This window comes from Myxine glutinosa, unplaced genomic scaffold (genome assembly GCF_964187855.1).
Source record: "Myxine glutinosa unplaced genomic scaffold, kmMyxGlut1.1 SCAFFOLD_1037, whole genome shotgun sequence".
NCBI classification, from domain to species: domain Eukaryota; kingdom Metazoa; phylum Chordata; class Myxini; order Myxiniformes; family Myxinidae; genus Myxine; species Myxine glutinosa.
In genome coordinates, this window is record NW_027617132.1 from 79,260 (window position 1) to 93,348 (window position 14,089).

Consider the following 14,089-nt stretch of genomic DNA (forward strand, 5'->3'; position numbering starts at 1 on the left):
GTCCAACCTGGCCAACCCTGTCAGCTGCTGCTCTTAGTTGTAGAGAACTACTCAAGTGCGGATGTAAGGCGACACCCACTTGTTCAAAGAATTGCACGTGCAGGAACGCAGGACTGCCATGCACAGGACTGTGTCTCTGTCGCGGAAATTGTGAAGCATAAGTCATGCAGGCCGCGACCTCCTCTGTACTGGCCAATCCAGTATCCTCCCTCAGCGTATCGATGTACGTCAAAAACACCGATGCAAAAATGACCAACACATAATTCGACCTTTGACCTTCATCTGACCTTGAAATACAATATGGCAGCACCTGAGGATATTTTCCATAATACAAATGGATTCCTTATCCTTAAAAATGATTATTTAGACACTGAGATAATGTTTCTATGACAGCTATGAGCTGGATATGGCAAAAACGTGACAAACACATAATTTGACCTTTGACCTTGACCTTGACCTGGGCCTCGAAAATCGGGCAGCCCCCTCTCAAAAGTTTTGTATGGTCCTAAAGTATAACTGTGCCAAATTTAGTGCTTTGGGCCAGCGTGTCACGATCATTTCCATAAGCCACTCCACTATAATGCTCATCACACATACTATTATACAACAGTATATTAAATCATGCACATCTTACCTTGCAGATTGCATGCACAATAGCCAGTACGTCTATTATTCTTACCACTGAATCTAGCTGTTAATCAAATAAAGAAATTTGAATGGATTTTCCCAAGTGCACTACTGCATCCCCTAGCAACAACTGAAAAATACTTTTGAAACATATTTATTTAAATACTTCAATAATTTTTTTCTGCCATTTTATTGTATTTGGTGGATTTCAAATATTCGGTGCACTGCCATTTCATGTCTTCACCCCCATTATCTTAACCACAATCTTTATTATCCCCATTAACCTTCTCTTATCTACAGGATGGAGTTTCCTTCCCTCCTCTCCCTCCTCTTTTCCTGTCCTTTCATTCCTTTACTTATTATGTCCAAGAATTGCCCTGCTGCCCTCATGTCAGTTCATACCCTATGTTCACCTTACTCTTCCAATGAGCCTCAATCTTGTAGGACAAGTAGTGTTCTTTTCCATTGTCTTATCAGGTGTTGGCCTTATCTCTGGATACACAAACATATTCTTCTCTCTCCCTCTTTTTGTAGGTTTCGAAGCATTGCAAAATCATATTTCCGGAAAGCGGATGGAGTTTTATTACTGTATGACGTCACTTATGAAACCACCTTCCTCAACGTAAGAGAATGGATCGACTCCATAGAGGTGACCTTTTCAACATTGTTGTTACACAAACAGAAATGATTTAGAAAAAGCATTTTTATGTGCTTTGATTACGAGGAAATACTACCAAACATATATTATTCTTGACACTTAGATCATCAGCTGGTGTCTTCACTCCAGATAAATGGATAATATTTAGCTACAAGCAAGCACATTGGCCCTGGCACACTTTTTGGTGCATTGTTTGTAGCTCTAATTATTATTTTTTTTACTTCTAATTCTAAGAACGGGAAATGGGTACAGTAAGGTTGTATTGATGTCATTTGCCAGGAGCCAATCACAATGCACCTTGCCTCGCACAGCCAATCAGCAGCGTCTCATGACTTGTTGCCAAGCCACGCAAAGCATTGTTCATGCTTGCTTTGTCTGGGCATTTATCTCTGTGAATAATGGAAAATATTTTTCCGCTGTATTTCCCAGGTCCTTGGCAATTAATATGAAACCGTTTTCAATTTTGCGCATCCAGTTTTGGAGGAGATGCAAAACTGACACATGGCCATTGCATCTTATTATATAGATAATTTTATCGGCTATGACGCACCGATGTACAAAATTCGCAGGTGGATTTACACTCAAAAGATAGTATGCAAAAAACTGCTTGTACTTCAGAACACCCTTATTCCAAAATTAAGGCCTTGCCAACAAGTATTACCTGCCCAGCAGATGAGGCTCACGGCTAATTTTGTTTTTGAAAATAGACTGTTCTTCACCCAAGGCTGTGCAAGCATCTTGTGATCACTCGTTGATCGAAACATCATCCCTGAGCCTTGTATGCTTTGACTTGGATATATTAGTATTAAAAAAAGAACCACCTTTAGAGGCCATTTTTCCCCGCAAAGCGGGGGTTGGCCTTCTTCGGGGACCGTGGTTGTTGTTGTTTTTCGGTCCCCTTTTTGAAGCAATGTTTTACGGCCGGATGCCTTTCCTGCCGCCAACCCTTTTTGTCGCCAACCCTTTTTGTCGCCAACCCTTTTTGTCGCCAACCCTTTTTGTCGCCAACCCTTTTTGTCGCCAACCCTTTTTGTCGCCTTTTTACGACAAACGGGGAATTACCAGTGAACTGGTACTCAATTAGCCGACCTCGGAAGGATGAGCAGGCTGAGTCAAACCCCCTGGCGTTAATTCAGTGATCGACCGGGATTCGAACCCAGGATCCTAGGATCCTAAGCCAGCACCCTAGCCGCTAGCCCAACACCAGGGTTATGGAGGGGTTGGAGATATTAGTATCTCCATCCACTTGGATATATTAGTATATACTGCAAAATATACTAGCAAAATATGCCTTCATCTTTGAACTCTAATAATGTCATAAAATGATGCTCATACAATAATATACATTTATTACCAGAAAAAGACAAAAATTAAATAAGAAGAGGACAATTGGGCCATTCGGAAATTTTCCGGCTGGTGCATCTCCCCACCTCGACACTCTTGTGAGGGAAGAAGAGGAACCACCATCCCAAACCTAATGCACTTTATTGAGAAAAATGTTTAAGACATTTCACAACTGTTTTAATAATTGTCCTCAAGCATTTAAAATTATTTTCTTTGTAATTGTTTCCACTCCAGGATTCCACCAGCCAAGCCATCCCCGTGATGCTGGTGGGAAATAAAACAGATCTTCGTGAAAAGGCCCAGAGGGTAGGGCAGAATTGTGTGATGACATCGTATGGAGAAAAACTTGCCATGGTAATTGCTTTTGAATGTCATCATCTTCACACTTCATTTATTTCTGGAAAAGAGTCAGAAATCCATGCGAGGCACACTCACATCTTTTCTGAAGCATTTAAAGTATATTTGTACGTGGCCACTTTAGTATTCCATCCACAGTTCTATTGAGAACTTCCATTGACAGTTTCCCTTGTTGGCCTGTACAAGTTGTAGCAGATTTCCAATTTTCAACTCCAATATCACAGCTATTATATCATTAGCAAAATGGGAACTCTCAATGAAAAACTTGAGGATGGAAGTTGGAACCCTCGATGCATCGATCATGCTCATGCGAGAAGAGCGCACCATGAAAAACACATCTGGCGATTTATTTTCATCACATCTCTGTGTCCGGGCGCAAGGCATGTGCACACCACCACTGTGCCCCCTCCATCCCACTCGTGTGTCTGCCAGACGTACCACGCACTGTTTTGCGAGACGAGCGCGAAGGATGGCTCGAACATCGTGGAAGCCGTACTACACCTCGCTCGGTAAGTTGGGGCGAGAGATGGAAGGGTCGTCGGGGTCTTGGAAGGAGAGTCGATTTAAATTTGGCATGCTGGGTTTGTTTTGGATTGTGCAGTTTGAGTACTTACTCCATCATGGACGTGGAGCCAATTTGGCCGGCGTAATGATGTAACAGTGTCATTACTGGTCTGGCTGGCTGTGTGCGACACTCATAAAGCGTACAAATCCAATTCTCGTCTTTTGATAAGACAGTTAATGCCTTTGGTGACAGGTTATACTTGCGCCTTGCAAGAATAAGTAAGATGGCAGTCTAGCCCAACCACGTATTGCATAAGTAAGATGGCAGTCTAGCCCAACCACGTATTGCATAAGTAAGATGGCAGTCTAGCCCAACCACGTATTGCATAAGTAAGATGGCAGTCTAGCCCAACCACGTATTGCATAAGTAAGATGGCAGTCTAGCCCAACCACGTATTGCATAAGTAAGATGGCAGTCTAGCCCAACCACGTATTGCATAAGTAAGATGGCAGTCTAGCCCAACCACGTATTGCATAAGTAAGATGGCAGTCTAGCCCAACCACGTATTGCATAAGTAAGATGGCAGTCTAGCACAACCACGTATTGCATAAGTAAGATGGCAGTCTAGCCCAACCACGTAATGCATAAGTAAGATGGCAGTGTAGCCTAACCACGTATTGCATAAGTAAGATGGCAGTGTAGCCCAACCACGTATTGCATAAGTAAGATGGCAGTCTAGCCCAACCACGTATTGCATAAGTAAGATGGCAGTCTAGCCCAACCACGTATTGCATAAGTAAGATGGCAGTCTAGCCCAACCACGTAATGCATAAGTAAGATGGCAGTCTAGCACAACCACGTATTGCATAAGTAAGATGGCAGTGTAGCCCAACCACGTAATGCATAAGTAAGATGGCAGTCTAGCCCAACCACGTAATGCATAAGTAAGATGGCAGTCTAGCCCAACCACGTAATGCATAAGTAAGATGGCAGTGTAGCCCAACCACGTATTGCATAAGTAAGATGGCAGTGTAGCCCAACCACGTAATGCATAAGTAAGATGGCAGTCTAGCCCAACCACGTATTGCATAAGTAAGATGGCAGTCTAGCCCAACCACGTATTGCATAAGTAAGATGGCAGTCTAGCCCAACCACGTAATGCATAAGTAAGATGGCAGTGTAGCCCAACCACGTATTGCATAAGTAAGATGGCAGTCTAGCCCAACCACGTATTGCATAAGTAAGATGGCAGTCTAGCCCAACCACGTATTGCATAAGTAAGATGGCAGTCTAGCCCAACCACGTAATGCATAAGTAAGATGGCAGTCTAGCCCAACCACGTAATGCATAAGTAAGATGGCAGTCTAGCCCAACCACGTAATGCATGCATCGGTCCATTTACCGTGTGTGGGATTCGTTTTCCTGCAACGTGATCGAACATAGCATTAGACAAAGGATTTTTCTGAAAGTAGATTAAATTCTTGGCATGAAATTTCTGAACTAGCACTTTGCAGATAGTAAATTAGCAATGGCACTGAGGTGTCTTCTTGCCACCTTGTGTTAATGTGAATTGCAGGGAGGTGAGGAAAAAAGCTGCTGAAGCTGACAGAGCATCTATTGTAATTGTGGATGATAGCAAAAGCAGCGGGAAGTGTTGCAAAGTCTGACACCTGCGGCGAGAAAAAGCGAATTAAAAGCAACGATGACGTTTTGTTGAAGTCTTCGATTTCCTTATTCCGTGGAGGACTTCACACCATGCTGCTAAAACTTCTGGGAAGCCTACCGTGACCAGACTGCACAAGAGAGAACCTCGAGCTAATGAAAGACCTTCTTCATACAACGCATGGGATCTACAGCACAGACTTGGCCAAGTACAGCACAATGACATTTAGTAAATGCAGCCAATGACACAAAAGGCAGTGACCATTTCTGGTTACATCAGCTGACCCTCAATAGGTCCAAACTTTCCTCCTGCTGCCATGCAATGTACTGATAAACTACTGACCAAGTGCAGGGTAGCTCCGTCGGTAGCATGAACATCCTTGAAATACTGAGTCCTCATGGTGATTCCTGGGCATTTTGCATTTATTTGATTAAAATTGAGTTGTGATGAAATACCAGCAAGTGATGCTGCATTTTGGTGCAACCGTCCTTTTGGATGTCGATGTAAAAGCTGCTCGGTCTGCATGTAGTTTGTGGGCATTGAAAATCCCACGGTCTCTGTCATTCATTCATTCTTCCTCTTTTCCCTTTATATTCTTCTGCCCTGCCTGACCACGATACTCCTCCACTTCGCCCCTGTCCTCAGCCAACTCTCTCCACTCTCCAACCACCTCCACCTTACAGATATTCCTCCTCACACAATCCTCCCATCTCAACTGCCATGTACCTCTTTTCCTCCTATCTCTACCCCCCTCAACTTATCCTCTCTCTTTGCCATTCCTTCTTCACCCATCCACGCTAAGTGTTCAGCCCACTTTAGCCGCAGAGCCGACATTTCACCAATCTCCCCATCAAGCTTACTTGCACACCAATCTCCCAGTCAAGCTTACTTTCACACCAATCTCCCCCATCAAGCTTACTTTCACACCAATCTGCCCATCAAGCTTACTTGCACAACAATCTCCCCGTCAAGCTTACATGCACACCAATCTCCCCATCAAGCTTACTTGCACACCAATATCCCCATCAAGCTTACTTGCACACCAATCTCCCCATCAAGCTTACTTGCACACCAATCTCCCCATCAAGCTTACTTGCACACCAATCTCTCCATCAAGCTTACTTGCACACCAATCTCCCTGTCAAGATTACTTGCACACCAATCTCCCCAACAAGCTAACTTGCACACCAATTTCCTCCCTCAAGCTTACTTCCACACCAATCTCCCCATCAAGCTTACTTGCACACCAATCTCCCAGTCAAGCTTACTTTCACACCAATCTCCCCATCAAGCTTACTTGCACACCAATCTCCCCATCAAGCTACCTTGCACACCAATCTCCCCATCAAGCTTACTTGCACACCAATCTCCCTGTCAAGCTTACTTGCACACCAATCTCCCCATCAAGCTTACTTGCACACCAATTTCCTCCCTCAAGCTTACTTGCACACCAATCTCCCCATCAAGCTTACTTGCACACCAATCTTCCCGTCAAGCTTACTTGCACACCAATCTCCCCATCAAGCTTACTTGCACACCAATCTACCCACCAAGCTTACTTGCACACCAATCTACCCATCAGGCTTACTTGCACACCGATCTCCCCATCAAGCTTAGTTGCACACCAATCTCCCCATCAAGCTTACTTGCACACTAATTTCCCCATCTAGCTTACTTGCACACCAATCTCCCCATCAAGCTCACTTGCACACCAATCTCCCCATCAAGCTTACTTGCACACCAATCTCCCAGTCAAGCTTACTTTCACAACAATCTCCCCATCAAGCTTACTTGCACACCAATCTACCCATCAAGCTTACTTGCACACCAATCTCCCCATCAAGCTTACTTGCACACCAATCTCCCCATCAAGCTTACTTGCACACCAATCTACCCATCAAGCTTACTTGCACACCAATCTCCCCGTCAAGCTTACGTGCACACCAATCTCTCCCATCAAGCTTACGTGCACACCAATCTCCCCATCAAGCTTACTTGCACACTAATTTCCCCATCTAGCTTACTTGCACACCAATCTCTCCATCAAGCTCACTTGCACATCAATCTCCCCATCAAGCTTACGTGCACACCAATCTCCCCATCAAGCTTACTTGCACACCAATCTCCCCATCAAGCTTACTTGCACACTAATTTCCCCATCTAGCTTACTTGCACACCAATCTCCCCATCAAGCTTACTTGCACACTAATTTCCCCATCTAGCTTACTTGCACACCAATCTCTGCATCAAGCTTACTTGCACACCAATCTCCCCATCAAGCTTACTTGCACACTAATCTCCCCATCAAGCTTACTTGCACACCAATCTCCCCATCAAGCTTACTTGCACACCAATCTCCCCATCAAGCTTACTTGCACACCAATCTCCCCATCAAGCTTACTTACACACCTATCTCCCCATCAAGCTTACTTACACACCTATATCCCCATCAAGCTTACTTGCACACCGATCTCCCCATCAAGCTTACTTGCACACCTATCTCCCCATCAAGCTTACTTGCACACCAATCTCCCCATCAAGCTTACTTACACACCTATCTCCCCATCAAGATTACTTGCACACCAATCTCCCCATCAAGCTTACTTGCACACCAATCTCCCCATCAAGCTTACTTACACACCAATCTCCCCATCAAGCTTACTTGCACACCAATCTCCCCATCAAGCTTACTTACACACCTATCTCCCCATCAAGCTTACTTGCACACCAATCTCCCCATCAAGCTTACTTGCACACCAATCTCCCATCAAGCTTACTTCCACACCAATCTCCCCATCAAGCTTACTTGCACACCAATCTCCCCATCAAGCTTACTTACACACCTATCTCCCCATCAAGCTTACTTGCACACCGATCTTCCCATCAAGCTTACTTGCACACCAATCTCCCCATCAAGCTTACTTACACACCAATCTCCCCATCAAGCTTACTTGCACACCAATCTCCCCATCAAGCTTACTTACACACCTATCTCCCCATCAAGCTTACTTGCACACCAATCTCCCCATCAAGCTTACTTGCACACCAATCTCCCCGTCAAGCTTACTTCCACACCAATCTCCCCATCAAGCTTACTTGCACACCAATCTCCCCATCAAGCTTACTTACACACCAATCTTCCCGTCAAGCTTACTTGCACACCTATCTCCCCATCAAGCTTACTTACACACCAATCTTCCCGTCAAGCTTACTTGCACACCAATTTCCTCCCTCAATTCATCCATCCTCCTTCTATCCACCTCCTCCATTCCCGCAATCCTCCTGACCGGCCGGTTGTCGAAAAAAAAGGCTTTTGTGTGTTGTTGACCTCGCACATTTCCTGGCACCTGGGGTTACCTGTATAATTAGCACAATCCAAATTCGGTGAGTTTTGGGATCTAGACGGTGCCACAGGCAGTATGGGCCAAATGGCCATTACTTGTACCATGAATATTTTACAAAGGCCAATTTGCACCATAAATACAGTGTATAATTAAACTATTTGTTACAAAATCCCAGAGCCAAGGTAAAAATACACAACAGAATAAATAATTGTCTAAAACTGAATTATACTTTGACGTTTTTGACGAATGCAGATAATGTATGCACATTTTAATTGCAACCTTCATATTGCATTCCCAGTGATACACACTGTCATCTTTGTGAATTTTTTTTTTTTTTACATCAGTCTTTGTGTGAATGTCTCTGTCTTTGACCAAATTGCAGCATGAGGACATGAAATATTTGTTTTTAAGTCGGTGCATAATGTTCGTTCTGGCAGGATGATGCAAGTTGAGTATATTTGCCTTTGGGCCACGTCACCTGGGTTTGTCTCGACCTGACTATCTGTCAGGAGTCGTGCTCCACAGGCAGGGCGTTGTCTCAGTGAGTGCACCGTCCTTCGGATCAATGTCAACCTGGAAACCCTTTTACTAGCATTCAATGGTGGATGTTAAAAAAATCCACGAAGAACAGTTTACCCTGGAACAAATTCCAAATCCCTGCCATAACCAGCTCCAGTAAAACATCAGGTCTGGCAGAAAGTTCATGAAAGACCTGGGCCAATCCATTTCCAGCAGCTGAACTCACAACATATGCTCATGCTCCTCCTCCTCCCCGTATACCTGCAATTAATACCACCTACTGGTGTGGTCGACTGGGGAAAGTTTTTCGACCAAGCTCTTCAAGAACAGGCAGGCCAGGCCTGACTTTCGACTGAAGGTGGCACGAAATTTAGCGGGAATCCCTCCTGCGAGCATGGATTGCATGTTGCAGGAGAGTTGACTTTATTTCAGTGGAGAGTAGGCGAGTCATCGCCAGCACTTTGACCAAATTCCCCGAGGGATGCTGGAAGTGCAATGACAAAACCACCTAGTGTAAGCTTCTCCGTGAGGCTCTATTTCGACAAAATCGATGCCATATCCGCTGGGGTATGGGTATATTATGATGACGTCATTTCGGTTGGCCTGGTAGTTGAGTGGGCATAGACTTTTTGCATTGCCCTCACGATTGTGGGTTAAATTATCATGGCTCTTCTGGGTGGAAATTTCCACTACCGGGGACGGAGGGATAACCTGTCCACAATTGGTTCTCAGCCACAAAACGTTAATAACTTGCGCCATCGGGGGATAAGTGCCCCGATGCTCCATCAAGAGTGTGGGCCTCCATCACCACAATTTTCAGTTTGAATAACTATCCGGTTTATTTCATGAGGAAACTAGAACGCCACTCGGTAGAGAGCAAAGCTCGCCAGGCTAAACGTCTTCCATTTTGTATCCCACTGATCGGCCGGATCTAGATCCAGACCCGAAGCAAAATCGAATCAGCTTGTTACAAACTCATCCACCTAGTTTTTAAATATCATGCTACATATTGTTTTTGGCCCTATCTCCCTATGATGAAACATCACTTGTAAAATTTTAAAAATATCCTCATATCTGGATCCATCAATCGAATCGATTCGTCCTTGTCACACATCCAACCCGTCACCAAGTTTCATCTGAATCCGTCCATAACTTTTTGAGATATCGTGCTATATATCGGTTTCAGCCCTATCACTCAATCGTGAAGAAGCACTCAAAAAATTCCCGGATCCAGATCCGGATCTTCACCGAAACCGAATCATTTCGTCCTTGTCAAACACGCATCCTCTCCACCAAATTTTGTTTGAATCCGTCCACAACCTTTTGAGATATCCTGTTCACAGACAGACAGACAGACAGACAGACAGACAGACAGACAAGGCTGAAACCGTAATCTTCATCCACCTTCGTTGGCGGAGGTAAAAACTGTCTGTTGTATTGTGCTGTGTAATTACAAATGTCACAGCCACATTCCATGAGAAGCCGAACATATACCAGTGCATCAGTGAAATTGGTCAGACACACCAGACACACACCTTGGGAATTGAAATCCCAAGACAGCCTCACCAATTGCAATTACTCGAGCTAACCCAAAAGGGTCTCAGCGAATACAATGCTCTGTTCGTAAGGCCAATGGCACATTTTATTTGCAGGCGAATTCGGAACGCATTGTTTTCATTTATTTATTTATTATTATTAGTCCTATTTTTCCGCCTTGCTTTCAGCCGAATCCCAAATGCTCGAGCTTCTCGTGCTCTTCTGAACACCTAATGGCCCCATCGGTTTCCACCGTGTAAATTAAGAGCATTAAAAAAATTTTTTTGTATTTGTCTCGTCCTCTCCCCTACTTACCGCAAGCTACAATTTTCGACCGTCGTCGCACCCACTAATGGTAGGTTATGCGTGGAGAAATTTTTGATGAGTTGTTTACAGCACAGCCAATGCTTTCACCCTTCATTCTTGAAGTGAGGGTAGCCTATATATTGCAAAGCGGGTAATTTATTCTATTTGCGCTGGCAATTAATCTCATGCTGGTGACTTGGCAAGCGCGCGCGGACATGCCCGGCTGTATCGCCAGCCAGGTGTAAATTTGAGAAAGTAGCTGGGCTTTTTCTTTCTTCCCCCCCACCTATTATATATTGGCTATATGTTATAAAATACTTGTACACTCTAATTGCACTGGTAACCGTCGTTGGTTATAAAAATGATTATGTTCTTAAAATTCATGTGCTCATGATTTGAGTGTGTTAACAATTTGTTTGCTTGTTATCATAAAACTGTGTTTTATTTGTCTGACGCCTTGTACATACATGCCCAGTTTTGTTGAAAGTTGGAAGGTTAATGTTTAGTGGCCGTAAATGGATAACCCATGTCCTGTCCGAAGCCCGGAGCTTCCAGAGTATTTGGTACTTCGTACCGTTGATATACATCCTGCTTGTACATAACACTTATGGCAGAAATAGGTTTGCTGGTCAAGGAAGCACTTTCGTTCATACAGCAGGGAGTGCACTCACACCTTGTATGACGTCATAATGCCATTGTATGTTAAAATTCCTCTGTATTCCTCACAATCCTCCTTCAAGATTCTCACTTCCAAACCTCCATTACAGATTCCAGATTGGATAATTGGACCAAGTTTTGCGGTCTGGAAGTTTTATGAAATGTTTGATCTTGTACAGATAGCCCCGAAATCGATGTTGTACCATATAGAGATTAAAGTTCTTACTTAAAAGACGAATGATGGTTCATTCTGTATGTTCAGCGTGTTTCTGATCCACCCAATTATTTTGAAGATGAAGTGAATAAGCAGGAAACTGTGAAGAGATCAGAATGTAATTGTGCAGTCGAAAGGAAGAGACCAGGAATACATGATGGCCACACAAAGGAAATGCCAGATGAGATGCCCGGTTCGACGTTGCACCTTATTGCACATCCACTTGTGGATATTGTATCCCTTGCAGCTGTGTTGATACTATTTAGATCTATGATGATGTGACAGCTTAATAATTCGACAACACAATAATTGCCTAACACAATTATATTTTTTATTGATCATCGTGGAGCTCGAACATAGTAACTACATCACGTGCAGGGTACACGTCGGTAGATGTCATTGTGCACTTTAATGTGAGCCGTAACAACAGAAGGAGGCAATTGAAAAATACATAATCATACAGTGTATGGGATATTAACCTGGGTTTCCGAGCATCAGGAGCTGCCGATTAACATGGGAAACGCTGAACAGGCCAACTTGCTTTTCAACACCCACTGATTATATCTTACTAGTGAGATACCAGTGCTACGCACGGGTGGGAGGCCGAAAGCAAACAGGCAATGCAGATACGGCGAATGCTAAAGCATGACACCAAAATATTCCATATTCCTGTAGCACCCTCATTCGCACGTCAGACATGGACAGCAAGTTCGTGAAGGATTTCCATGAAAAACGTACCCTAACGCAAACAAACGGGTATGTTCACGTATAGAAACATCGACCGTGGGTCCGTAGCGAATCTGCATATGGCGATCGGCGAAGTTCACGTTTAGAAGGTAGAAACCATCACGGCATGTCGTCATTGACTTGAACTCGATATCTCTTTTTTCATTCCAAACAACATAACTCCAATCACAAATTAATCACAAAATAAACTTTTAACAGCATTGTTAATCTTTCCTTCATCGTAAAAACTACCAAGTCAACAGTTAAAAGGATTTTGAGCCAAAAGGTGTTACGGCCTTGGCAAGCTCGATGGAGCCAGCGATCTGTTAGCGTATACACCGCCCAAATAGCTATGTGGAATTCTCTCATGTAGAGATTAAACTCACGTCCTTTGAACTTTGGCCGAGGTCATTATTTACTTTTAATGATGTTTATATACGAATCAAAAATAAGATAATTGGTTTTGGGTCGTCCTTTCCGCATATCTCGTGGTATTGAGTTGGAGAGATGATCTTGATGGCGGGGAGGAGGTTGGCATTCTCTCAAGCAGGGATTCAACTCATGTCCTTATAAAAGGTCTTAGTCTGAGGTCACCGAGTCCCATCGGTGCAGCCGATCGGTGCAGCCATTTGTGCGGCACCCGGGAAAATAACGTTATGCGGGAGTCCAAACCTGAAAATGCTGGAGGCCAATGCTGGAGGCCAAAGCTGAAATTGGAAAAACAATATACCCTATTTTACTCCAGGAGATCCCAGGATTACCCACCCAAAGTATCATTGCGATCGGTTCAGGCGTTTTTGCGGTACCTTCGAACAGACAGACAGACAGACAGACAGACAGACAGACAGACAGATGGACGGACATTTGGTGAATTATAGTAAGATAATAGGATTGCCAGCCTATGATATAGTGCCAATGTGAGATGAACGCCATAATCACCAGAATCGGTGGAGTAACGGTTAGATTGTCCGCTCCGAGTCTGGGACGTTGTTTGTTCGAACTCCGGCCTAGTCGTACCAAACACTTATAAATGGTTCGTACTGCTTCCTTGCTTGACACATCATTTAAAAAGGACAGAATACGGACCAACAACCATAGGTTGGTAATAATAGCAGAAGCTTTGATGGGTCCGATGGCCTCCTCCTGCATCAATGTTCCTTGTAAGAGAAATCATATTGTCTTGTTTCTAGGGATTAAAATCCTCCAAGGAAACGGATAGCCAAACGAGCTTGAAACTCCGAGGCATTCAGTCAAAATATAGCGGTGTTCTTTACACGTGAGGGCAGGGAGAATGACGAACGTACCTTCACGGGTCCACCGGACGTCTTCAAACCTGCGATAAGTAATTCCAAGCCGACACAGAATTCAATGTACAAAATTACTGGCTTTATTGAAGAAATGCCGGTAACCAAATAATGCACGGTAAAATAAGATTCCTAAATGTAGCGCCCCCCCACAGACTCAAATACAACACAAGGGGAAATATAACTGGAAAATAAATGTGTTAGTTTGTACTTAGATTCAAGCGGCTCTTGAACCTCGTCAGGAATCGTCCCGGGTCATCACAGGCCTCCACGTCCTTGCGCGGGAAACACAGGCTGCACCGCCCGCAAGTGGGAACTACACCTCGCTG

The 14,089-nt window shown here is 44.1% G+C and overlaps 1 protein-coding gene across 1 annotated transcript in view; it reads left to right on the forward strand.

The window, feature by feature from the left end:
- LOC144889135 (ras and EF-hand domain-containing protein-like) overlaps nt 1-11,754 on the forward strand; it is a 69,039-nt gene extending 57,285 nt beyond the window's left edge. Inside the window, exons 12-15 of the mRNA XM_078769066.1 lie at nt 1,162-1,276; nt 2,864-2,983; nt 3,419-3,495; nt 5,068-11,754. Of these exons, the coding sequence (XP_078625192.1) occupies nt 1,162-1,276; nt 2,864-2,983; nt 3,419-3,495; nt 5,068-5,158 (403 nt within the window). The 3' untranslated portion in view covers nt 5,159-11,754. The remainder of the gene's footprint in view (nt 1-1,161; nt 1,277-2,863; nt 2,984-3,418; nt 3,496-5,067) is intronic.
- The last annotated feature ends 2,335 nt before the right edge of the window (nt 11,755-14,089 follow it).